Here is a 27,768-nt window from a genome sequence, read left to right as displayed (position 1 = left end):
CACCAGCAATGCAAATCTCACAACGGCAGCATGTCTACTGTTAATCAAGTAACCTACAGTAGCATCTCTTCTTGAGTGTGGCATAGAAAGTTCAAAGCTCAACTTGGCCTGATCAGCTACTCCTGTGTTCACAGAAACCAAACCAATCAGTGACGCCACGGTCATCTTTGAACTTTGAACAACAACTGTGATTTTTACATGTAGATGGCAATGTAAGTTCCTGTAACGGGAGTAACTTCTTAGCAAACACTGCTGCTGACTCTCTCACTCAGGATTGTATTTTCCACAACTGAACAGGATCTGGCAGATCAAACACTGCTGATGGCCAAACCATAGTTGTTGGCATGGAAAATGAGAGCATATGGGCTTGGGGCCAAATCCTAAATCTTCACATAGTCCTCTCTCGGCTAAAACAGTCACTGGATTTCAGTTGAGGCCATGCACTACCTTCACTTCACAGACAGAATCCCACAGAAGGCAAGGAGGGGCCATCCAATGAGTGAGGATAAAATGAGCCTTTTGTAGCACTTTTAAAGGCTGCTTACTGGCCAATCAGTTCCACTTTCCCACCCACTCATAAAGTGTCAGAATAGTGGCTCCCAAAATCGGATAAGCACAGGGCGAAGCTACTCTCCAGTACCACGCAAGATAATCTTCACACAATGTTTCAACCTAGTAAGTTGCATCAATATAAAGTTAGCATCCTTCCCAACTGTTTATGCCTAATTTTTTAGGCAACTTCACTTCTGTTGACAGTGAAAGAACTAAGTCTGCTGTGATTTAACAGTTTTACCGCTCAGCTCATATGTAGTGTTGCACATGGGTAAGAAACGGCAGAGTAATCATGTTTGTAGGGAAGATAAAAGTCAAAGTAAACACAAAGCTAGAAGAAGCTGGTTTGAACATGAAGAAACCTGTCCTGACAGGGGAGGAGAGTTCGCAGAAATGACAGGCTACTGCATGGGGGAGGTCTAGGTTACATATTAGGAAAAACTATTTCACTAAGAGGGTGGTGAAGCACTGGAATGGGTTCCCTAGAGAGGGGGTGGAATCTCCATCCCTAGAGGTTTTTAAGTCTCGGCTTGACACAGCCCTGGCTGGGATGATTTCATTGGGGTTGGTCCTGCTTTAGGCAGGGGTCTGGACTCGATGACTCCTGAGGTCTCTTCCCGCCCTAGGATTCTATGATATGTAAAAAGAGAGATAACAAAATGTTATCAGCTAAAGTAGTCTACTGCCCCCGGCTGGAGGGGACAGCAGAACGGGCATTCTGATTGCTTCCCACTTGTGAGTTACTGAGCGGTACTTACTAGTATTCTCCCTGAATAACGATTTGTTAGACCCAGCTGCTAAGTGGTAAATTTCATTCCAATACTTTCCCCATTCATCCCATCTTCTGCAAGTGGAACAATTCTTGGTCTCACCAAGAGAGCACACAGGAAAGTTTATGCCGAAGGGATAAGATCCAATGGAGACAGGTCTGAGAGACGCTGCACCTTACAGCTCCCACTCTTCCTTTTAGAAGGACAGGGAATCAAGTCGGAGCACAGCCTGAGCACATCAAGACTACGTTATTCTTTCAAAACATTAATTTGGCATTAATTTGCATATTTTCTTCTGATCGCTTTTTCGAAAGTGTTTTTTTCAAAAGTGAAAGCAGTTTAGACAGGGTTTTTTCAAAAGAACCCCCCTTTTTCGAAAGAACCCTGTATACCTCATTTTTTAAGGAAGAAGGGTTCTTTCGAAAAAGGGGAGTTCTTCTGAAAAAGCGATTGGAAGAATATATACAAATTAGCACCACTTTTGCATATCTCCTCTCGAAAGAAGAACGTAGTCTAGATGCACCCCCTGAGCCACCCAGACGAAGAGACACTTCGGGTCCAGTTTGGTGGGACAGCACAACAGGCTGCGAGTGAGCAAGAGGGGGAATTCAGTGAGGGCTGGGACACTGCTAGAGACCCCCATCCAAGGTCAGGGCCCCCTTGTGCTAGACGGTGCACACACACATTCAGGTAGCACTGGTCCTTGCACCAATGAGCTTTACAATAGAAGAGTATTTTAAAAACAAACAGCCCTCCTTCAATCAGCCTGCTGTTGAAGTCATGAGCAATGCACCATTCTTCAAATGGTAATTAAACTATTAAACTGGAGTCACACTGTTTGCTCAGAGGCTACTGTTTAAATTTATCTATTTGCGCCAGAATATGTTTTCCACCCCCCGTTCCCACTCTTCTGTGAACAGACAATGCCTCGCCAATTTCCAGTCAGCTACCTTTTTAAAGAGACCTGCAGATGCTCAAAGGAGCAGATGAACGAAACAGTGTGAAAATGCTCCCACAGAACTCTGGAGAGCAGCCTTAGCCTGGTGCTATGGGAGAGTTAAAAACCATTTGAACAGAGAGGCTCTACTCAGTGTAAATCTCATTTATACCTAAAAGTCCTTAGCAGTGGTTCTCAACTCATTTCAGTCCACAGACCACCAAGCCAATCAAAAAATGTTCATGGACCGCCTCCAGCACATGTAGCACAGGACAAACGACACAGCAACCGCTCAGCACGATGGTGGCAGCTACACTGATCCCCAGAGCCTCGGACGGAAGTTACTGGCAACACAACGCGGTTGCGTCCTAGGTGACACTATGGATGACGTGCCACGTGCTTGTGAACACGGTGTAAAACAGCCTAACGGCGGCACCTGCTCATGCCGTGTGACTTTGGACAATGTTCCTGTGGACCACCGAAAACGTCACCATGGACCACCAGTTGAGAACCACAGCCTTACTGGGTCAGATTGTCCTCTCTGTTAAAGCGATCTCAATGCACAGTAACTTACTGACTGCAATGGATTCAAACCTATGTAACAGATCAGAATCTGACCTATCAAGGTTAGCTAGGTGGGGATGTAGGGGAAAGCGGTTTTAACAAAAGCCATTCTGTTGCTGCGGCGACATGGGATTTTTACTTTAAAAAGAGAGTTCAGGAATCTGGAGACAAATGTGGATTCACCCCTTTGTACAATTCAAAAGTCTATGGAAGTTAATATACCAGAGAAAAAGGGAAAGGGCTGACACAGATTTACACACTGGTATTTTCTGGAGCAGGTTTTAGCATTTGTTCTTTGCTACAAGTTGTGTTTTGAAGCTAACAGCCTGGGTTCACGATGCTGATGTGGGGACCTGTAAATACTCCTTCCTGTGGTCGTCCAGCCCCCATGTAACACGGGGTGGTGGTATTCACCACAAGACAGACAGGTAGTGTTGTCAATTACACCGTCATTGGAGTTTTTCCACCACGAAGACGGCCGGGGAGGGCCATGTGGAACCAATTCCACCTCAACAGCGGCCCCTGTATGATTTAGCCAAAAGGGATAAGTTCTTGCAGCCACCTTCTGACACTGCAGAGTTCTATGTGATTGGAAAACCTGCGTAAGCCCTGGCTGAAATAGATAGTTCATCTCCTCAAGGGGAAAACCTTCCCAAACCAGCTCACTAACGCCTGGGTGAACTATTCATAAAAACCAGTTTATCCATCCCATTGAGGTCTTTTCTATCTACATGTGCTGCAAAAGATCATGATTCCCAGAAGCCAGGTGTGCTTCAAACCAACAGATATTTTACATAAGGCCATTTCCGCCATAGCCCGCCCCGCAGACAAGTAGTTCGCTGCAAGTATTTGGTAGCCATGCTTTAAACCTTAGGGTGTTCCAATTGACAATGACTGGTCCTGTGGTACCTTAGGGTGCATCTACACAGGAGGGCTTAACTCGAAATAAGCTACGCAAATTGAGCTACATCAATTGCATAGCTTATTTAGAAATTGGGAGCGTCTATACGGCACTTATTTCAAAATAGAGCACTCTTCCTCCGACTTCCCTTACGCCTCATACAATGAGAGTTACAGGAGTCGGAGTAAGAAGTCCTCCAGCTTGACAGTATTTCGACATTATTTCGAAATAACTGCCTGCTGTGTAGACGTGGACTAAGTTCGTTATTTCGAAAAATATTGCTGTGTAGACATACTCTTAGACACCAACCAAAATATATAGACTCATGAGCTCATGCAGGACGTTTACATGCCCTGAATGGATGAATAACTTTGAATCAGGTTTCTGGTATGAATAGCAGTTTTATATTTAGTATTATTTGCTGGAAGAGAAAAATGGCAGCAACATCCTTGCCAATAATATTGTTGGCCAAAACACTTGAGGAAAACAAACGCAGCTGACATCTCTTTCTCTCTCCGACTGTCATCTGGCCTCCACCAGCACCGTATCTGAGAGCCTCACAAGTTTCAGTATAGTTATCCGCCTCACATTCCTGTGAGCTAGGGCAGTGCTTTTACCCCTTTGCAAGGCACAGAGGGTACATCTACCCAGCAGCATTATTTTGGAATAATGTTATTCCAAAATAACAATAAGGTCATGTACACAGCAAGCCATTATTTCAAAATAATAGCGAGTTGGAGGACTTCTTACTCCAACTCCTGTAACCTTCATTTCACAAGGAGTAAGGGAAGTCGAAGGAAGTGTGTAGACAGCACCTAAAGCTGGATTAAGCAATTTTAACTTCAGCTACATAACTGATGTTGCGTAGCTTAATTTGACTTTTGCCCTGCTATGTAAACATGTTAAGAGAGACTAAGTGATATGGTCAAGAGAAGGGACTTGAACCTTGATCTCAATGGGCCAAGCTAGTGCCCTAACCGTGGGCCATCCTTCCTCTTTCTGACATGACTGTTTTTAAAATCCAGGAATGCCTAAATAATTTTCTGTGGGGTTCACCCTGCTGTTTGCCTCACTGTTTTCAGCAGAGGATGTGACTGCCCCCCTAAGCAGATCCAAGCCAAACTCTTAAACGCTCAGGCTTGAAGTAAAGCCTCAGGACTTGCCAATAGAATTAAAATGTTGACTAGGTCTTGTACTGGCTCTCTACGTAGAGAGGTGATGTGAAAAATCTCCCTGCTAACACAAGATTCGTTTTGATCACACCATTGATCATACATCATATTTTACTAGCCCTTCCTTTAACAGGAGCCAATAAATATGCAAATGTATCCAGCAAATACACATGCCACAGTGCAGTTGCTTCAGAGTACATTTTTCAATTAAAACCCATCTTCAACTCCAGGCTAATCTCAGCAGGCAATTGCATGCTCAACCCTGAATTCAGGAACAAATTGGATACAGATGATGCAGTGGTGGTAGGAGCTTGGTTTCTTGTTGTTTGTTACTTAGGTACAGTTCCCTGTGTAGTTCTGCACCCTGTGTTAACACTAAGGGTATTGTTTTTCCTCCAGCGAAAAACTCAGCCCCCCACCTTTTTAAAGCAATTGCCGTGGGCTATATAGCCTGGTTGTAAAATGAAATACCTCATCTTTGATCCAAGGACACATCAGTGCTGGTTAGATTGTCAAAATACTTTAACATCAAATCTGCTAGACTACAGGTCACTTAAGAGTATATTTGTGCATAGTTTATGGGATTCATACATTATGAATCAACGGAAAAGGCACAAGTAAGATTCATCTGGAATGCAAGTCTGGTCTCCCCCGTTTATGAAAGATGAATTCAAACTGCAACAGTTGCAGAGAAGGGCTACTGGCATGATCGGAGGACTGGAGTCTCACAGAAATGTAAGACTGAAAGGCTCCTAGATAGATCAGCTAGTCCAGGCCATGCACTGAGACAGGACAAATATTATTTAGACCATCTCTAACTTAAATCTCCCTTGTTGCCATTTAAGTGGATAAGGAGAATAACTATATCACCTTCCTCTTTATAACAACCATTGACATACTTGACACCTATGTCCCACTTCAGTCTTCTCTTCTCCAGACTAAGTAAAACTCTTTTTTCCCAATCTTTCCTCTTAAGTCATATTTTCTAGAACTTCAGTCATTTCTGTTGAGGTCGTCTGGACTTCCTCCAATTTATCCAATCTTTCCCAAAGCACAGTGCCCAGAGCGGGGAACAGGGCTCCAGCTGAGGCCTTATCAGTGAGGAATAGAGCAGAAGAAGCGTATCTTGCGTTTGCTTACAATACTTCTGCTAACACATCTCGGATAGACGTTCGCGGTTTTCCCAACTGTATTTCATTGACGCTCATTTAGTTTGCGCTCTACTGTGACTCCCAGATCCTTTTCTGCAATACTCCTTCCTAGGCAGTCATTTCCTGTTCTGTATGTGTGCCTCTGACTATTACACTTGGAGCCAACGTTGGCATATGAACAAACTGGCCATCAATACATTTAGGCTTGAAATGAGAACAGTTTGAAGAGTGAAGTTCTGGAACAGTTTCTCAAGGGTAGTAATGGGGGGGGGAACCATATGGCCCGTCTGTGACTGCTATTAGCGTATATCTTCAATAGCTGGTCACTGGAAGGGTAAGGCTCTACAGGGAATTTTTTCCCAGGTACCTGCCTGACGGCTCTTGCTCACATGCTCAGGGTCTGAATGAGGGCCATAATTTGGGTCAGCAAGGGATTTTGCCCAGGTCAGGATCAGAGACAAAGGAGGCTGTGGGAGGTTGCCTTCCTCTAGAGCAGGGGTGGGCAAATTTTTTGGCTTGAGGGCCACATTTGGGTTTGGAAGGGCCATGAATGCAGATGTTATCAAGGTGGGGGAGGGGATAACATGGGGGGAGCTGTACGGGGCAGTACCAGGGAAGCAGCAGAGCAGCGAGGGTAAGTCTGCGTAAGGCTTACCTGCCTGCAGGGAGCTGCAGCTGCGTGGCCCAGAGCATTGGGGTTAGGGGCATGGTGACTGCACAGCCCAGGCACTGGGGGAATTTAGGCTGTGGGGGACCAGAGGCCAAAGGAGTGAGACTGGAATGAAGCACCGGCTGTCCCAGCTTGCCGTGCTGCCTGGGAGTTAGTCTAGCTCCTCTCCAAAAGGCTGACCCAACCTCGCCCTCTGGCGGGAGCTCAAGGACCAGCCTGAAGGGTGCAATGGGCCCGATGTGGCCCGTGGGTGGTAATGTGCCCCCCTCTAATCTACAGTGTGGCCACAGGCCACTTTGCTAGTTTGAACTAGAGTAAATTGTGGTTTCTCTGTAACTTGAAGACTTTCAATTAAGATTGAGGCCTTCAGTAACTCAGTCAGAAGTTAGGGGTCTATTACAGTGGGTGGGCAAGGTTCTGTGGCCTGCAATGTGCAGAAGGTCAGACGGGCGACCCTTTCTACCCTTGACGTCTGTGAGCATGTTAGATGGTTTAAGCAACCAGTTAACTTACTGGACTCTAAGACTGTTCACTGAATAAGTCATTTGTGAAAGATTCCCAAGAGAAGGGGGCGTGGGGGTTTCTAGCAAGTGATGCAGGATACAGAAGCCAGGAGTCCTGACTTTCAATCCCCAGCTCTACCTTGAACTTACTGAGAAACTGTGAGCAAATCATTCAGCAGCTCTGGACCTGAGTTTGCCCACCTCACAAGTGATTATGGAGGGCTAGCATATTTGCAATATGCTTTGAAGCACAACATGTTTGCAAAGGATAATTAACATGTTTAGCTTTGCCACGTGGTTCTGTCAACATTGTGAATACCTCTCAGGAATATCCCTCATTCAAATCTCTGGCCTAGCATAGCGGGTCTCTAAACTTTCTCAGTAGCAGACCCCCTCATCTGGTGCATGCCCCCAAGAGCCAGGGAGGAGGCAGGTGTGAGTGGGGCAGGATGGGGGAGGGGGAGCATGCTCTGGGGATGGGAGGGGTGCGTGGCAACAGGGAGCTGAGCTTGGGGTAGGATGGGGGGGAGGGGAAAGTGTCAGTACCTTTCTTGCTGAAGCCATCCCCAAGTGCTTTTCTGGGCTCCAGCAGCAGCTGCTGCTCTTTCCACCTCCGGTACGGGAGGCCAATTACTGCTGGTAACTGGACTGGCAGCGACCTGACTGTGGCCAGAGTAGAACTGGGGGTTGAGTGGGGCTGCATGGGGCTCTGTCCCCATCCCCCAGAGGGCTGGCCTGGGCCCACCACATCTCCCCTGGACATCCCTCTGTACCCTCTAGGGGGCACATCTCACAGACTGGGGTCCCTGGCTTAGAGGGAAGTGCATGATTAGGCCTCCATGTGCAAGAGAAGTCACACGGGTAACACTTTTCTGTCTGAGGTGACTATAGACATGGGGCAACAGGACCAAAGTGATGTTAGACAGCAAGGAGCCACCGTGCCGTTTCCCTGTCGTCACTCACTTCTGGCATGATTTCGATCTTCTCGTAGCGCCGCTTGAATGGGAGAGTCAGCACCTCTGCTCTGCGGTAGGACATTGCTGGGGGCTGGCAGTCTATCATCAGGTCTGTGCGATGGGATTGGGTGGGTGGAGGCTGGGTGTATTGGTCCGGACAAACGACATGGAGAGGCTAGAAGAGAAGATGGGGGTGAAAACAGACGTCCAACAGTCAACGTGCCCTGCCCTAGGAGCTGTATATGATGCAAGCACTGAGTCTGCAATTATAAGGATTGTAACATGGCTGTACATTAACATGTAATTAGTTGGATTCTGGTTGCATCCAGGCGCCCTTAATCAGGAGTGGAGTAAGTGGTTCAGGGCAGGGACAGTCTATTCGGTGGTTTGTACAGTGCCTAGCACAATGGACCCTGACATGTCAGTAGTTAAGACAGATGCTGTACAAACAAAACTGAAGACAGTCCCAAAAAAGCTTTCACTCAAAATGAGGACAAAATGCCACAGATGGGTGTAGAACACAAGGGAGTGGAGAGTGGGAAGACAAGGGTGACAGCTAGGGGAACATAGAGCTGCATATATTAGCCAAATGGACAATTTGGAAGCATCGTATATTAAAAAAATAACCCTAGATATAGTAATAAATCACTGCTAGGCTATTTATTACACGGATCATGGTGGAGGTGGGCCGCTGAGAGAACTGAGCAGAGGAAGAGGCCATTCTACTCTTAAATGCAGCATGGAAGGTGGTGATGGTGGAAAATGCAAATAACAGAATCGGCCATCGTTCATGGAGTGAAGGGGAAGCTCACAATACAATGGGATGACTAGCTAGTTTGTTCTTTCTAAGCCCTTCACGCTATCACGTGTGTGATTATTAGAAGAGATACATACAGTATGGTCTCTTAGGGTGTGTCTATACTGCACCGTAGGTTGAAATAAGATACGCAATTTGAGCTACACAAATTGTGTATCTTATTTCAATGTTATTTCAAAATAGCTTATTTTGAAATTTGGCGCTGTCTACACAGCACTTATTTAGAAATAAAGCGCTATTCTGAAATGTCTCTTACTCCTCGTGGAATGAGGTGTACAGGGAGGTCGGAATAGTGAGCCTGTTATATTTTGAAATAGCAGGTACACTCAAAAGACATAAAATAGCTATTTCGGGATACCTCTGGTATCCCAAAATAGCACTGCAGTGTAGATGTAAGCTCAGAGAGACTTGGCTAAACAACAAAAGGCAAGGAGTCATTTCTTAATATAAAGATCAGCCACAGCAGAAATCTCCATTGAGTGGTTGGGTGTAGATGTATAAATGTACACGGACAACAGAGATTTCATTACCTGGACCTCTTTCAGTAATTTGGACACCTGAATAAAATTCAGTCTTGTGTCAATGGGGCAGTAAACACATTTCATAGCCAGAGGTTGATAAGGAGCCAGGGCATCCAGATAAGAAAAGTCAGGCTCTGCAGGAGGGAAAAAAAATACAGAAGATATTTGATGTCTCAAAGAACAAAGATTGCTCAGTTCCTCCCCCTATTACCATGTCCTAGTCTAGACGAGCTGTCGTTTGGTAATGTTAATTCACTTATAGATTTCTCTTCCCCCACTAGTTATTTTCCGTTAATTTGATGAAAATTATGCCCACAATTAGTCTTAGCTCAATCAAGCAACAGAGCAGCACCATTTCATCCAAAAGCATTATTGCCTGATTTTTCTATAACAAATTTAATCAAGACACAAACAGCATCTCTTACTTTTAATCAGACCTTCTAAAAAAGAGCACAATTTACCATTTTTCAGTATCAAAACTCCACCTGAGCAGGCCTGGTTTCTCAGCCTGGCAAAAATCCAAACACAATTTTTTCATATTTCAAAATGATTTTACTTAGGTGTCACCTTCAGCAAATATATTTTCACCATTTTCCTCATAATTATTCCATTTAGTTTAGGCGAGGTGTCAGTATTAGACTCATGGAAGATTAAGGAACTATTCACCAAATACTCTACTATTATCCTAGTGGATCTGTAGCAAGCTGGATAGCTTAGAGCTGCGTGCAATAGGATATTCATCTTTTTAACTCCATGCTGACAGTACATTCTAGCACGGCAGCAGTGACTGAAAGCTGTTAGTATCAGGTGGCTATTCTGCAGCTTATGTGATTTCTGATAGTGACCTCAGACCAATTTCTGGCAGACTTGTGCCTTTCTCACTAAACTCGCAATGGCTGTCACTAACTGGTATCCTTCTTGGTCATGTACTTAAAAATTACCAGATACATTCCTCAAAAATCCACCACACTCCTAGGTCTTGTCTATGCTAATAAAATTCAGACCTACAGTTTTCTTCCTGGGTAACAATGATGGAAGCACAGGCATAGCCGGGACTCTGATTCAAAAACAAAGTTTGGAGACATGGTTGTAAAAAAAAAAACCCCAAAAAACCAAAACCCAAGTCTTGTGTATTACTTCTTTCACCACTGCTGGCGCATGTGGAGAACTATGGAAGGAAATCTGGTAGTGAGGCACAGCGATGGGCAGTGCTCCCTTTATCAAAGTGTTTTATACTGCCACCCATCACCATTGTATCAGGGTGCCTTCCACACACACAGGCACACAAAAAGTCTCTAAACCTTTCCTCAGTACAGGGCCAGAAGTCTGCTTGGGCAAGATTGGTGGAAAATCTCTCTCATGGAGGAAGGCTTAGCAACATTCCTGAATGACGATCAGTGCCTGATCGCCTCTAGAACATTGTTCCCCTCAGAGGATGCTTCCTTCACAGTTCTCACATTCTTTGTCCTGGGCTTTGAGATCTGCATTGTCCCGAAGCAATGCATCTGTCCCGGTGGTTCAGAGATTCCAATCAGCCTCTGATGCAGCAGGGGTTTGATCTATTAATTGCTTTTAAAATTAGGACCCAGGCCTGAAACTAGAACTGGAAGCTGACGGGGAGCCTGTGGAAGGACTTGATACAGGCCGGATGTGCTCTCAGTGCCTGAGCCAGGGAGACAGTGGGTAGTCCTGTTCAGCACCAGCTGGAACCTGTGTATTATCATAGACTCAAAGGCTGTGTCTACATTGGCATCCCTTTTCGGAAAAGGGATGCTAATGAGACACATCACAATTGCAAATCCACGGGGGATTTAAATATCCCCCGCGGCATTTGCATTTACATGGCTGCCGCTTTTTTCCGGCTTGGGGATAAGCCGGAGAAAAGCGGCAGTCTAGACGTGATTCTCCGGAAAATAAGCCCTTTTCTGGAGGATTTCTTATTCCTACTTTCAAGTAGGAATAAGAGATCCTCTGGAAAAGGGCTTATTTTCCGGAGAATCACGTCTAGACTGTCGCTTTCCTCCGGCTTATCCCCAAGCCGGAAAAAAGCGGCAGCCATGTAAATGCAAATGCCGCGGGGGATATTTAAATCCCCCGCGGATTTGCAATTGCGACTCGTCACATTAGCATCCCTTTTCCGGAAAGGGATGCCAATATAGATGTAGCCATAGACTTTAAGGTCAGAAGGGACCATTATGATCACCTAGTCTGACCCTCTACACAACGCAGGCCACAGAATCTCACCCACCCACTCCTGGAATAATCTTCTCACCTATATCTCAGATATTGAAGTCCTCAAATGATGGTTTGAAGACCCCAAGATGCAGAGAATCCTCCAACAAGTGATCCATGCCTCATGCTACAGAGGAAGGCGAAAAGCCTCTAGGGCCTCAGCCAATCTATCCTGGAGGAAAATTCCCTCCCGACCCCAGATATGGTGATCTGCTGAACCCTGAGCATGTGGGCAAGACTCACCAGCCAGACATTATCTTCACAGTCAGCTAAAGTAAGACAGGCTAGAGGTGACAAAGCATAGATTACTGGGGCCAGAGCCCTGGCTTAAAGGTAGGAATGAAGTTCCCTAGCAAGCTGGAGGTGAAAGGAGGCATTTGGGAAACTGTGTCTACATGGTCATCTAAGAGTAGCAGGGCATCTAAGAAGACCTGGAGGCATTGTACCACTTTGATAAATAAGAGCTATAGGATTTTGATGGAAGTTGGAGACAGTCTTGGCCAGCTCATCAATGCATTTACCTTTTCCAATTAGCATTGCTTCTGTCTTGGACAGAGCCAACTGCTCTTTGTCCAAGAGCTGATCTCTTGTAGATACTTTATAAAATCTTGCTTACAAAGGACAAGGGCTAGCTGTGTAGGGTAAGAATCAACTCTGCAAGGCAAACAGGAATGACATGCAGTATAAATTGTCACTGAGGTCATCCCAGGGAGCCTCACTTGAAGAAACTCCTACTGACATCATCCAATTGGGGACAAGTGATGGGATCTGTTCCAATGAGGACGTATGACACATTACCACCTCTGTGCTGTGAAGAGCATTTCACTTACCTGTAAATATAACAGTGTTAAGGCTAGATTTTCCCCACAGCTCCATAAAATGAACTACATCCCCAAACCGGAGGGAGGGATGTCCAGTGAACACCACACACGGCTGTTTGAAATCATTGCTGAAATCTCCATGGATACTGGGATAGTGCTTCAGTTTGTTTGTCTGAATGAGCTGAAATAAAATAATGAGACTTGACCAACTTTTTACACATCTGTGCTCAGCAATTTTTATAGTGCATGTACCCCCCCCCCCCATAACTGCTATCCCAGTACTTCGGTGGTTACTTGTAACATATTAGAGGATTTACCCAGCCTTGCTTGGGTCCTTAATGCAAATCATTTTTGTTTTTCTTCATTTAAAACATTGCTCGGGGGGTGGGGGAGAGGGGTTGGAGATGAGGGGTCAGTATACAGGCTGCCCTGGGGAAAGAGGGCAACCCCAGCCCTCTCTCACTGCAGCAGCTTGAGGCTGGGTGAGAAGTGCCTGTCCAAGGCTGCTGCAGCAGGCACAGTCAGAGGACGGGTGTATGTCAGACAGACAGATACACAAACAAACTCTCTCAATTATATAGTAGATAGGGGGCAGGGGTGGATACTGCTTCCCCAATGGGGTTAGAGCTGTCTCGGTGCCCATCTCTGGCCCCGGGCTGCCCCCTCCGAGGTCCTTCTGCAGCACAACTGTTCCTGCTAGCAGACGCTTGCTTTTCTGTTTCATAAGAAACAATTCCATTCCAGGCACATCCCACTGTCTTGGCACAGCCAAACCCTGCCCTTGCTTTAAGTTGTGGCAAGAGGAAGCAGCACACCAAAGTTGGTGCCCCTAGCCATGTAGGAGGAATTCTTGAACAGACAGACTCACAGACGGACAGACAAACGCACACGCAGACCCAGTCCATCAGATTTGCCATGCAAACGGTTGGATCATAGAGAGTTAACCACAATGCCATCGACAAAGGGCTTATTACTTTCTTCACGTCTTTGTAATATGGAAGTCTGAGGCACCCCACCTCCTGCAACTTGACGGCAATATCAAATTCTAATTCAGCCTTTAAATGGGAAACTTAACTATGCATCCGATGACTGCTGTGGCAGTTAATATGCAGTCTTGCAAACACTCCTATAATTAAGGCTGGTAAAGGTTTCTGATTGAAGCATCTGGAGTGCAATATTTAGAATCTAAATGTTGCTTCCAGTAATAAGAGCTGGCAGCAGAGCAGCTTAGCAGACAATAGGCAAAACAAGTTTTATCCTGTAAATGATTGGAATTTAATAGATCCTAGAAGGGAAACAGTCCCAAAAGCTAACTGCAGCACATGGCTGGGCTTGGCCAGAACCCGAAATCTGAAGTAGTAAATCTTGTGTCAGTGGAGTACATGGGGGATTTATACTCTGAAGGCCAAAGTGGATTTGTGATGTGCCACCGAGTTAGGGGAAGGCTCCAGAAAACAGCAATAAATACTGACATTTCTTAGAATCCTAGGGCTGGATGAAACCTCAAGAGGTCATTAAGTCCAGCCCTTGCCCAAAGCAGGACTAATCCCAACTAAATCATCCTAGCCCGGGCTTTGCCAAGTTGAGACTTATGTTGTGTCTACACTACGTCCCTCTTTTGAAAGAGGGATGTAAATGAAGCACTTTGAAAATGCAAATGAAGCAGGGATTTAAATATCCCACGCTTCATTTGCATAATTGCGTCCCAGCAGTCTTTCAAAAAAGGATATTTCGAAAGTGAAACCGTAGTCTAGATGCAGTTCTTTAAAAAAAAAAACCCTTTTCAAAAGATCCCGTACTCCTCATTTTTTCAGGAGTATGGGAACTTTCAAAAAAGTGTTTTTTTCCTGAAAGAACCGCATGTTCTCCAAGAAAAGCTGGTCCAATATTACCCTCCCCCACCTTGTCTCATGTAGAGAAGTATAACGGTTACCAAACCAGATTAAAAACAGCACCGACTGCACCAAGTCTGGGTCAGCAGCATTGGCTGGTGCTGGTCCAATCTGAATCTCTAAAAATACGTTTTGAAGCTTTGGTTTTCGGAAGCATGAACCATTTAGGACATCTCTTCCTGTAGAAAGACTCCTTATTGACTGAAAGCTTAAGCGATAAGAGCTAGTAAAGGGTATTGAACCTAAACTGCGGTGAATTTTTTGTTGTGTTTTTATTTTTTAAATCCCAAAGGGCTAAGCTTTCCTTTAAAGCAATAGTCTTGATTTACAGGGTCAGTGACTGATACTATAACCTGGATAAATCTATGTAACCACTGTGTTCCCTTTGTTCAACAAGCCAACATTTATTGCTGTTCATTTTGTGTGAGTTCTCTATCCAAAAATTCTGCTAGTGATGCCTCTGTTATAACAATGAGGGAGGAAGGGATGCTTGTGTTACGTCACCTTCTGTGCCCCCTCCAGAGGCCACCTCTAACGGAGGCCTTTTGCTGTTGGATAGATTGTTCCTCCTCTGTCACTTAGTTCTTGGTATGCAATGCTTTGCATATGGTGTGCTGGAGCCAGTATAAGAAGGAAGGAAGCATAGATCAAGAGAGCTAGTTTTTCCGTAGAAAACTATCAGAAATACTCCCACCCCAGCTACTTGCAGTCAAAAAACAATAGCCAATTTTCGAGCCATTTCTCCTTGGCAGGAAACGAAGCTAGTCTTGAGTAAGGCACTTTTATTTCAGAAGAAGAGCATTCACACATGAAGTTAAAGCAAGGATAGTCATTTGCTTTAACTCACATCCTACCTTATTCCAGATTAATTTTCATGTGTACTCAAGCCCTTAGTCACACTTGAAAATTGTGTCTTTGGACTAGAGACAAAGCAACATCCTAGAGGCAAAGGACTCATCCATCTCTCTTGATTAACGCCCCCAAACTCAAAGCATTGGTTACATTTGGTTTTTAACTGGATAGACACTTCTAAAGTTACCTCAATACAAGCTTTTAGCTCAGGGGTGAGCAATAATTTTTGCAGGGGAGGCACTTAGTGAATTTTGGTACATGGTCACGGGCTGGCTCCATCTCCAGGAGGGGCGGGGTTGGGCCAGGAGGAGCGGAGCTGGGGACTAGCCCCCCCTCCACCCCAGAGCTGTCTGGGGCTGGAGGCTTTGAATTAAAAACACAGCAAAGGGCTTGTGGCTCCACTGCTACCACATTTCCCAGCAGTTGCCCAGGGTTGCTGCAGCAACTTAAAGGGCTCGCGGCTCCGACCCCTGCCAGAGTAATGCCATGCCCGGGAGCCATTAGCCATTTAAATAGGATCCTGCTGCCTGAGCTATCACGTGGAAATTCGGTGACATGGGCAGCAGGATATAAATAGAAAGCAGCCAGATGCAGCCCGTGGGCCGGAACAAAGTGTTAGGTGGGCCGGATCCAGCCCCAGGGCCACATCTTGCCCAGCCCTGTCTTAGCCCTTTGAGTCACAAAAACTGCTTGTGAAAACAGAACTGATATAGCTGTATGAACTGTCCAGATATTGCCCTTCCCATACCTCTGTTCTTCCTCCTGAGAAATTATTGGCTGCAGTAGCCACTGAATTTCTACTGGCAGTTGTAGCAGAGACGGGCAGACCCAGACACTGCAGAAAAACTCACTTAAAAACCTTCCATTTAACTGCTGAGCAGTAAGGCTATGTCTAGACTGCAAAAAGTCAGAAAAAGATATACAAATTGCGAACTACAACCTGCATACATTTTTCCAGGGTTTTTTTTGGAAGAGGCTTTTCCAAATTTGGCCCGTCTATACTGGGCTAAATTTTGGAAAAACCTCCCCTTTTGGAAGATCCTTTCTTCCTCATACAGTGAGGAATACAGGGATGCTGAAAGAATGTGTCCACTTTTTTGGAAACTGTTCTGAAAAAGCAGACGCGTTCCTTGGACATGGCAGAGCTTTTCCGGGATACCTCTGTGGTGTAGACATAGTCTAGAAGAACACAGCAGAGATTTTCAAAGTGGCTCAAGGGATTTGAACATCCAATTTCCATCCAACTTATTAGTAGGTTGCTTTGCAAATCTTAGCATGTTTCTTGTTTGCTCTGGTGGAAGAGCAGGATTCCCTATTGCAATCAATTCAGTGACATTAGGAATCAGAGTACCTTCCAGGAGAACAACCAATTTTCTGTCATGATCAAGGGGAGGAGACACACTAAATCTCTACAATTATGTGAAAGGCATAAACAACAAGGAGGGAGAGGAAGTGGCTAGGACTCGGAGGGATAAAATTCCATGTCCAGTTTATATCGTCCCCTCTCACAAGGCTAACAGAAATGGGGAAGGAGGGGTCAGGGACCAGTGACTGCTTGCAGAGACTGAGCAGATTGGAAAGGCTTAACTTCGAGTGGAGACATAGTAGGGGAGAGGTGTTTAAATGGTAGAGAAGGCAAGTCTAGTACTTCTCTGTACCTTCTCATATAATGGGGTAGGCAAAATATTGCCTGCCGCAGCCCATCAGGACCCTCAGGCAGGCTCCCTGTCTACTGCGGCCCCACATGCTGCTCAAAGCGGCTAACTGTGGGGCAAGCGCATGTGTCTCCTTGCAGTGCATCCCTTGAGAGGGGGGTGTCAAAGTGCACTGCCCCCACCCCTAGCACAATTCTCGCAGCTGGCATTGGGCAAAAACTGGCCAACAGGAGCTGCAGGGGCAGTGCTTGTGGGCATGTGCAGCATGCAGAGACCCGCTGCCACCCTCCCCCCAGAATAAGTGATTCCTGGCCAAAGTCTGCATCTGGTACCCCATCCCCTGCCACAGGTCACAACCCCTTCCTGCACTCAAAGCCTCAGCACCCCTGAACCAGGTCTCAGCCTCCTCTCGCGTCTGAACTGCTCCTAGACCCTGCACCTCCTCCTGCACCCAAATCCCCTGCCCCATATCAAACACCTCATTCACCAAAACTCCTTTCCAGACCCCACATCCCCTCCTGCACCCCAATCCCTTACCACGAGCTCCCTTCTGCACCCAACCTCCACCAATATCATAGAAAAGTGTGGCCTGTGACCACTTACCAAATTCTTGGAGTGGCCCCCCCCCCAACAAAAATTATTGCCCACTCCTGTCAGACAGGCAATGTAATGTTAAAGCAACACATTAGTAACCGATTAAAGGAAAGAAATACTTCTCACACTGTTCATAAGCCATCTGGGTAACTCATTGCGCCAAGGTATAAAGAGCTTTAGCATGACCAAAAACAAATAAGCAAACATGCAATCAAACAAGAAAGAACTGGACATTTATCTGGGTAATGAGCACGTCCAATTTCAGGAGCAGCCTGGATTCTGTTGCCTAAACTGTATTTGTTTTTTGACTAGAGAGCATCTTTGAAAGTCCCGGAGAGGTATCACCAACGCTGCCTCTGCAAGATCGTGAAGATCAAATGGGAAGACAGGTGCACTAACATCAGTGTTCTAGAAGAGGCAAAGACCACCAGTATTGAGACAATGATCTGCCATCAGCAACTTCGCTGGACTGGTCACGTTGTTCGGATGGCAGACCATTGCCTCCCAAAACAGGGCCTGTTTTCTCAGCTGAAAGAAGGGCACCGTAATGTGGGAAGACAACGGAAGCGTTATAAGGACTTGCTAAAGGATCACTTAAAGAAGTGCAACATGGATGTTGACATTGGGGAGACACCTGCCCAGGATCGCTCAAAATGGAGACAAGTTCTATGCAATGGCTCCCTGCATTTTGAATTTGCCTGACGACATGCTGAAGAGGAGAAGAGGCACAGGAGGAAAGGGAGACTGGCTTCTAGTCATAGTCAGCAGTCTCCTGCTGTACCTGGAAACTTCTGACCTCACTGTAATAGAACTCAAGGATCGGCCTTACCAGCCACCTGAGGGTCCACAACTCCCATGGAAGATGAGCATACTCGGCAACGAGTGATCACACATCATCTTCATCACCACCCATCATCACATCATCATCATCAGAGAGCATTCGTTTCCAGGACTGCCTTCCATCTGCTGGCAAACAGCACCAAGCACCTGGTGGGTGCCCATCTAAATATCATGCGTATCTGAGTAACTTCTCCTATTCTGCTCTCCTAAAGACCAGCTGAGCTCATCAACTGATCTCTGTTCAAATGTTATAAACTAGTGTTTCTCAACCTTTTTCTACAAAGTACTCCTTTAAAAAAAAAAAAAAGTACCCCCTTTAAAAAAAATTATAAGTACCCCCAATACCTATAGTTTTCAGACACACACTTTTTTTTCTACCATTGCAATATGTTTGTTTAAACAACTTAATCATAGCCAGGTGGGCGATGACATTTTTAGGTATAAAAAGTACAAAAATAATAAAGTGCTGTAAAACTTAAAACAAAAATTCAGTTTTCTCCAAATTTCAGTTGTGTTGATGTACTCCCCCAGATTTCTCTCGAGTACCCCAAAGGGTACTCGTACCACTGGTTGAGAAACACTTCTATAAACCAACAATTAAAAAAGCACCACACAATTATTCAACCAGAAAGAGTTCTCTCTAAATGCTGTGTCCATAGGAGTGATAATTTAATTCATGTTTCTGATACTCGTTCACAATGCCTTTCAAGTCTTCTTCCCATAAAATTATTCATGAATGAATTATTGGTTCATTAATTTAAAAAGAAATTGTGTGTCAACACATACATGCAGAGGAAGGAGGCTTAGGGCTCAAACCTAGAATTTGAGAGAACAGGTTCAAGTCCTGGCTCCACCATAGACAATGCCTGTACGACACTAGACAAGTCACTTCACCTCCAAGCCTCAGATCCCACTCTGAACAATGGGAATACTAGGACTTCCCTACCTCACAGGGGTCATCTTGCACAGCTACTCACTTACATATGGCCTCAGTTATCAGAGTCTGTAACTCTGTTTATACTTTTCACAGTCTAGCTTCTATACATCCCATGAGGAAAAAAAAACCAAACCAAATGCATCTCCATCCCATTTACACAACATGGCAATGTTAAACTATTAGTGGCCATGGGAGCACAATAAAGGGGACTAGGCTGCAGTTCATGGAAACAATCAGCTGATAATAGCATGTTGGGTACTTTCAGGAAGGCAAAAAGAAAACTAATGACCAGTGGAGAGCACTGGAGCCTGAACGTAGCAGTGCTTTCGGGAGGGCTTGAAGGTGTTTACCACCTTTTAGAAAAAAAGGTGGATCCCTGTATTTACTAAGCTCTTTGCAAAGAGCTTAGTAAATGACAGGAATCTGCAATGAAGAGACCTACTATATCCTTCATTCCTTCACCAGGGTCCAGCAGAGGACAGTTCATATCCCCAGAGCTGAATATTATTACACACACACCAGATGCAGCTGCAAACCCCTCATTTGTGTTAGAGGACGTTACTATGGGATCAGCAATACTCACTACGTTATTTGGCCTTCTTAATGATTTGTGCTACCATAGTGTTTAGAAGCCTAGTCATGGACCAGAATCTCAGGGTGCTGGGCATTGTACAAATATAGGATAAAACAACAGTCTGTCTCTACCCACAACAGGCCAGTCAGGTCATGCTCTCAATGCTTATCAACTATGTAAGAAGCCTGATCCATAGCCCACTGTCGTAAATCCTTCTATGGACTTTAGTGGACTGGAACATGGGTATACATTATCTCACCTCCCTAATCATACTGTGTTGATGTGAATTACCTGAAATTTTACTAGATAGTGCTTCAGCATCTTTATACATTGTGATGCTAATATAAGTGTTTAGAATGAAATTAAACGTAAACAACAAACGGTCTGGTAGCACTTTATAGACTAACAAAACATGTAGATGGTATCATGAGCTTTCGTGGGAACAGCCCACTTCTTCAGATGACTGGAGTTTTCATTTGAAGAAGTGGGTTGTGACCACGAAAGCTCATGATACCATCTACATGTTTTGTTAGTCTATAAAATGCTACCAGACCATTTGTTGTTCTTTCAGTTTATCCTATACAGACTAACTCGGCTTCCCCCTGAAGCTTAGAATGAAATTGTTGCTGTTAATAGTCATTTTTTGAATTAAGAGACTGTTTTAGCCGTTACATAGTCTCACCAAAGTCCCCAAGGTGATTTTACAGCTTCTTTTGTGGGCGAGGGATAAAAGGTATTTTATATTAAAAGCCAGTTAAACTGAGTGTAAGGCTACTGGCAATGAATTTTTAGCTCAGCTCTATGGTTCATATGGATTATGAGAGAGAGGTTTTAGACCACAGGAACTTTCTTTTGGGGATAAATCAATCTCTAATCTTAACACTGGAAACATTCTAACTGTAATTCACAATTTTCAGAGATCAGAATAATTGACTTAATCTATACATGGAGCTGACAAATTTCTTAACAGCAGTAAAATAATTTGGAGGTATCGGATTATCAACAGGCCGCACAGGGAATTAAAGACACTCCACTAAAATCAGAAGCTGCAGTTACCACAGCATAATCACACACCCCTATCATGACAGAGGGCTTAATTAATCCATCCTTCGATGGTTGCATGTATTTTCACCAAGCAGTTTACTGGGTGTTGTGGAATAAAATTGTGAAACCTTTGACAGGTGGTATGATGGTAGCACACAAAGCAACAGAATGCAATTCAGAGACATGAAATGGACCAACAAGGGCAGTTTGGAAAGCAGAGACACAGGGTAAATTAGGACTTATGCACAGCAGTATGGCTAGAATGACTTGCACTCTGAGAACGGAATTTGGAACTTGATTTACTAAGGTAAGTTTTTAAATACGGTATGTGGGTGTTCGGTATGGAAGTCTCCATTATTTTTGATCACTGTATATCCCACTTGAAATATAGTCTGCCACCTAGAAAAAGTGATTACTAGGGACCAAAAGCTGTTGCTACTCAACAGGAATGTTGACTATTGGGCCTAAAGCATAGCCTTATTGTGAACTCAAATACAAAAGTATGTAGATGTTCATAAGATGATACAATACCAACAGGTCAAGTTGTTTACAACATAATGCTGTAAAACAGTGGTACGAGTACCATCAGGGGTACTCGAGAGGAGTCTGGGGGGTACATCACCACAATTGAAATTTGGAGAAAACTGAATTTTTGTTTTAAGTTTTACAGCGTTTTATTATTTTTGTACTTTTTACACCCAAAAATTTCATTGCACACCCGGCTATGATTAAGTTGTTTAAACAAATGTGTTACAACGGCAGAAAAAAAATTGTGTGTGTCTGAAATCTGTAGGTAGTGAGGGTACTTATAACATTTTTTTAAAGGGGTACTTTATAAAAAAAAAAAAAAAGATTGAAAAACACTGCTGTAAAAAGTGCAAGGGAATCAGGCAAAGAAGCTGGATGAGTTTAAACCAAGAAGGCCACAACGATATAATCCAAGGACTGCTGAAATTAAGCTTGATTTCAAAACAAACACACACACAAACACACACCCAGAAGATGTGGAACCAGGACACTGAACTAGGATGTCCACTTTCTCCCCTTTTTTGGGTTTCTTAAAGAGAGACTTTGAAAAAGACATTCTCAGATCAGTTCTCCTCCTCATCTGTCATAAAAGACAAATGGCATATTGGGCTGCATTAGTAGGTGCATTGACAGCAGAGTGTGGAAAATGATTATTCCCCTTTACTCAGCATTGGTGAGGTCACCTCTGGACTACTGTGTGCAGTTTTGGCCCCTCCACTACAGAAACATTGTAGACAAATTGCAGTCTCCAGCAGAGGGCAAAAAAAATGATTAGGGTGATGGGATGCATAACTTATGAAGAATCAATGGGCTTAATTAGTCTGCAGACGAGAAGAGTGAGGGGGGAACATGAGAACAGCCAGACTGGGTCAGACCAAAGTTCCATTTAACCCTCTATTCTGTCTTCCAACAGTGGCCGATGTGAGGTGCCCCAGGACTTGACAGTACTGTAGTTTTCAACTACTCAAACGGAAGCTCCAAACGGAATGGAGCTAGTCTGTTCACAGTGGTAGCTGATGCCAGAATGAGGCAAAATGGGATGCGGGAGGTCTAGGTCGGATATTAGGGAAAACTATTTCCCTAGGAGGGTGTGAAACACTGGAATAGATTGCCTAGGGAGGGTAGTGGTGGTGGTGGTTGTGGTTGGAATCTCCATCCTTACAGGTTTTCCAAGACCAATTTGACAAAGCTTTGGCTGGGATGATTTAGTTGGGCTCAGTCCTGCTTTGAGCAGGGATTTGGACTAGATGTCCTGAGGTCTCTTCCTACTTTAATTTATGATTCTATGATCTCTCAACCCACCTGTATCACAGCTGGGCCACCCCCCTGAATTGCCAATCATTTTAGCTCATCTAACGGACTTTCTTCCTGACAGGAAGTCTGGCTGGCCTTAAACTTGTTCAAGGAATTGTGTTTCCACCTGTGAGTGTTAAAAGACATCACATTACCATAACATCCAACCCTTCCCCCAATAGTGGGGGTCTCCGACTAGTAGGAATGTTAGATATTGATTCATTCAATAATCATGTAACTGCACAAAGTCACAGTTGTTACACGATTATTTGATAGTCCCTGGGGGAGGGGCCGGCAGCCAGTGCATGCACCCAGCCCCACTCCCAGGGAGCCCCATGCCACCGTGTGCTGCTGCCTCTGTATCAGAGGCAGCAGCGCAGGGTGGCAGGCGAGAACCAATCCACGAGGGGAGCTGGTTTAAAAACTGCCTCTCCACACAGATTGGCTCCCACCTGCCACCCTGGGCAACAGCAGCCTCTGTTTGAGGGAGGCCCAAGCTTCCCACTGACAGGGGCTGCACCAGCATTCCATGGAGCAGCCTTTGTATGCTGCGAGCCCGGGCCCGCTGTGAAAAAAAGGCTGCTCTGCAGCAGCAACCCGTGACTGCGGGGGCCCGAGCTTTCTGCAGACAGGGGCTGCACTGGCATCCCACCTGCCCCCGCTTGTGCTGCTGCTTCTGATACAGAAGCAGGAGCATGGGGGAAGGAGGTGGCTCCAGGAAACTGGTGCTTTTAAACTGGCTCCCCCTGAGCACTGGCTCCGGCCTGCCCCTCCTCTGTGAGGGAGCCAGCTCCCCACATGTACCGGCTCCCGTCTGTCCCCCTCATCCTCTGCACTGCTACCTCTCTATCAGAGGCAGCAGCCTGGAGTGGGGAGCAGGTGGGACTGGGTGCTTGTGGGGAGCCAGTTTAAAAGCTGGCTCACCACAGGCACCAGCTCCTGCCTCCCCACCCTCTTGTTGTGTCTAACAGAGAGGCTCAAGGTGGGGGAGTGCATGTAGTTGATAGGATTAACCTATAAGCCCAGGCTTATCGGTTAATCGTTTACTCAGCTATATGCCAACATCCCTACTGCTTACTAGCACTGCAGAGACACGTAAGATCATGCAACATTTTCCTTGCCACAGTGTTATTTTCTGTCCCCACTGGATCTCTTTTACCCTCTGTCTCACTCTCTTGGCTTTTCATCAAGCCCTGAAGCCAATTATACTGTATTCCATCCAAGCCTGCCTTGTCTAAGAAGAAAGGATCCAATTGGATGACATCCCTGATGAGACTATAAGCCAGGATCCAAGCAGCAGGTGTCATGGCCAACTTGACAGCCACAAACTAACCAGCAGTCCAGCATTTCAAAAGCCCATCAACAAAAGCTATATTTCACCCATCTTTTTTATTGTCCTTTCTCCACCTTGTGTCTGTTAAGAACAGGGTAAGCAAATGCCCTTTACATATCAGGACTGAATAAAATTAATACTTTCGTTTTCAAAGAAAGGTTGTTCTGAAACTGATATTTTGCCTCCAAAAGGAGAAAGGCTTTAATCACGACTTTGAATAAGTTTGTTTTGAATGAGCACTCAACCACAGCTTCACTATAAGAGCCTGCTTTAATTTCTTCTTCCTTTTTAATCAATACACTTTTAATGTGAATTAATGTTTTTGGGCATTTGCCCGGTAATCAAGTAAAACCGAGCCCCCTGTTTAAAATAACACGGAACGTACCTAATATCGGATAGTGAAAGAGTTTATAAATACCTTTAAGATCAATAGCCATACCACAGGAACCTACCCAGTCCTCAAAGCAAAGGATACAGCTGGTGGACAGTTGAGATTTCCAACCCATAATCAAATTTGGGTTACTGGTCAAATCCCTCATTAGAGCAAATGACAATGGTGTTGGTCAAGGCATTTAATCGGTGGCCTCTACGTATGGGAATACAGCTATGCATATGTGAGCTCTTACACATGTTTTTAAGTACAAATGATAGAATTTACAAACACAAACAGTCTACAAAACATGCATGCACAAACCTGCTTAATCTCGGATATAAGATCAATTGAGGCACCTCTGAAAATGTAGCCAAATTCTTCTCTCAGAAAGCCCCCTCTGCCCACACTCATGAATCCTCACCCGCGCCTCACTCTAACTGGAGCTATATTGCTTCCCATCATGACATGGATTCGATACAAACGTCTCTTTGAAGGCAAAAGTTGCACCATATCTATTTAAGTTTTGCTTCCTAGAACATCCTGAGATGCACATCTTGATTCTGTAAGAATCCCAAAGGGCCGGCACCCAGCAATCTTATTGCTTCAGCCACTTGCTCACCTAGGACACTCCATTGAACATAGCAGATAACACTCATCACTTACGATTTAAGCTCCTGGTATACTGATAAAGCATCTTCAAATAGAGGATTAACAATTTCCTAACACTAGACAATGTCAATGCCCATTTCAATTAGGAAGGTAGCTTCATCCCCAACAGCAAGGTTTCAAAGTGCATAGAGACAAAATTAGTGGCTTGGTTTGAACAAAGCATATTTCTACTCTGAGTACGATAAGGGCAAACAAACATGTTGATATCAGACCCCTTTTCCACGTAGGCAGGCAAATGAATGAGTGGATATTAAGGGGCAACATTTTCATCGTGCTTAGGAAAGCAATTGCAGGGATAATGGTACTTTCTGACATCTTCCTCCCCAAAAACTGTTTTTATAAATAATGGAATGAAAGCCAAATTAGGTGACTATCAGTAAAAAAGACTATTTCACAGATCCAAAAGAATTAGTCACAGAAAGAGAATGTGTGCACTTTTATGAAGCCACTTAATCTTTGCACCGCTCACACATGGTGCCTCTGTATTTGCTTACCTCGGCATGAGGAAAGGGAGGTTCCGGAAGATACACTTTCGTCTGTTTATTATGACACAGCCTTTAAAGAGAGGGGAAAAAACCCTGAGTTAGAGCCGTGCAGGAAAACATATTGAAGTATCTGCTGCCATCTACTGTTAAGCCTTTCTGGACAGAGTCATCCCACTTTTATAGTCTGAGGCACAAGGTATCCCACTTTAACAGGAGGGACTGGACACAACACAATAAAGAACAGATGGGTGGGTGTTGTGATCTAAAGGTGTAAGTCAGTACAGGGTTAAAACTGGTTCAGAATCACTTTGTAATCAAGTCCTCTTGCCTATGAAAATGGATGTGTTACTCAGCATTCACTGACATTTTACATACAGTAGGGCCTCACTCATTCTCATTCAGTATCCTGCAAACCCCAACAACCCTCACAAAAAAGGCTTCAACTCTCTCCTCAAATATTTCTCTCTTCCACTGGCTGTAATCCGGTTCTCCTGTATAAATTTCATTATTGTGGCTAGCAAACTGCTTCTCATAAACTTCTATGATAGTCCCTGGCATTTGCAATTTTGTGTCAAACAGATTGAAAAGCCATTGACTGACTTCAGCAAGACCATTTGATTCATTCTGACTTGGGAAGTAGAATAAAAGAGCAGATCTGGCAGTGGTCTAAGTGATGAAGCAATTGTATAATATAGTAATGTTACCTGGGTGACTTGTCCTAAGAAATCCAGCAAAGGAATCCTACCGGTCTGATACCCTAATTTTTATTATATAGCAACAAAACTAGGTTAAAATGAGTGAGAAAAAACCTGTCCAGATGGAGACTCAGTACGCGGCAAGCCAGGATGTTAATGTAATATCATGCGCTCTAGTTTGCCACATGCTAAAAGTCCTGTAGAGTGTTTTCACCTAGGTCAAAGCGTGAACAAAACCCTTGGTCTAGCAGAGTGGTGGTGGGACTGCCAGACAGGAATTCCTTGGATCTAGCCCCAAGTCTCCCTCTGGCTTTATAGAAGTCACAATCTGTGGCAGGGATGTTAAACTGTGTTTAATCGACTAGTCAATGGAATTTCCGTTGATAAGTGGGGGAACCTGCAGAGCCACAGCAGGGTTAGCTCTCAGCCCTGGGAGCGAACCTCACTGCAGCTCTGCCTTTTAAATGTATTAAGAGCCTGCAGGAGCGAGCCAAGACAGCTGATTCCCAGCTTGCGTCTGGTGTCCCCCCCCCGCCGCTGCACTTCTCTGCTTTTTAAATTATTAAAAAGCCCGGCAGGCTCTTAATACATTTAAAAAGCAGAGGCATGGTGTCTGGGACTGGGCACAAATCAGGAATCAGCTGATTTCTGGCTCACACCCAGTCCCCCACTATGACTCTGCCTCCCCTGCCCCCCATGGAGACAGTGCTGGGGGTGAACTAGCTTTTAAGCTAGCTCCCCCAGCACTGGCTCCTGCTCCCTGCCTTGCTGCCTCTGACAGAGGCAACAAAGGGGGGTGGGGTGGGAGTGATCAGCTGAGTCACTACTAGACTATTTGATAAGCTTATGCTTATTCGATAGTTAACTAGTCACATCCCTAAACTGTGCCTCAGTTTTCTGTGCACTAGGTAAACATTTTACCTATTAAGACTGCCTGAGGATTAGTAAAAGCGACGAGGAGTCCTGTGGCACCTTATAGACTAACTGAAGTGTAGGAGCATAAGCTTTCGTGGGCAAAGACCCACTTCGTCAGATGCATGTAGTGGAAATTTCCAGAGGCAGGAATAAATATGCAGGCCAGGATCAGGCTGGAGATGATGAGGTGATCCAATCAAGGAGGATGAGGCCCACTTCTAGCAGCTGATCTGGAGGTGTGAATTCCAAGGGTACAGAAGCTGCTTTTGTAGTTAGCAAGCCATTCACAGTCTTTGTTTAATCCTCGTCGCTTTTGCAGATTCAGACTAACACGGCTACCCCTCTGATACTTGAGGATTAGTAGTGTCTCTACTGACTTTTAAGATAAATTATGATATAAATAGGCTCAGAAGAGTAGCTGTGTTAGTCTGTAACTTTAAAAACGAGTAGCCCTGTGGCACCTTAGACTGAAACTAACAAATATATATATATATATAGTATCATGAGCTTTTGTGGGTAAAA

General features: G+C 44.8%; 1 protein-coding gene across 5 annotated transcripts in view; it reads right to left on the bottom strand.

Moving 5' to 3' along the window:
- INTS9 (integrator complex subunit 9) overlaps positions 1–27,768 on the bottom strand; it is a 92,524-nt gene that overhangs the window by 15,672 nt on the left and 49,084 nt on the right. For all 5 annotated transcript variants that reach the window (XM_075923266.2, XM_075923268.2, XM_075923264.2 and 2 more), the window contains exons 11-14: positions 25,646–25,706; positions 12,577–12,748; positions 9,524–9,648; positions 8,184–8,351 (exon numbers count right to left, since the gene is read on the bottom strand). In XM_075923266.2, coding sequence (XP_075779381.1) covers positions 8,184–8,351; positions 9,524–9,648; positions 12,577–12,748; positions 25,646–25,706 — 526 coding nt within the window. The remainder of the gene's footprint in view (positions 1–8,183; positions 8,352–9,523; positions 9,649–12,576; positions 12,749–25,645; positions 25,707–27,768) is intronic.

The sequence above is a fragment of the Pelodiscus sinensis genome, chromosome 3, assembly GCF_052426305.1.
Source record: "Pelodiscus sinensis isolate ZL-2025 chromosome 3, ASM5242630v1, whole genome shotgun sequence".
Classification (NCBI taxonomy): Eukaryota; Metazoa; Chordata; order Testudines; family Trionychidae; genus Pelodiscus; species Pelodiscus sinensis.
This window is presented reverse-complemented; position numbering and strand designations above follow the sequence as displayed.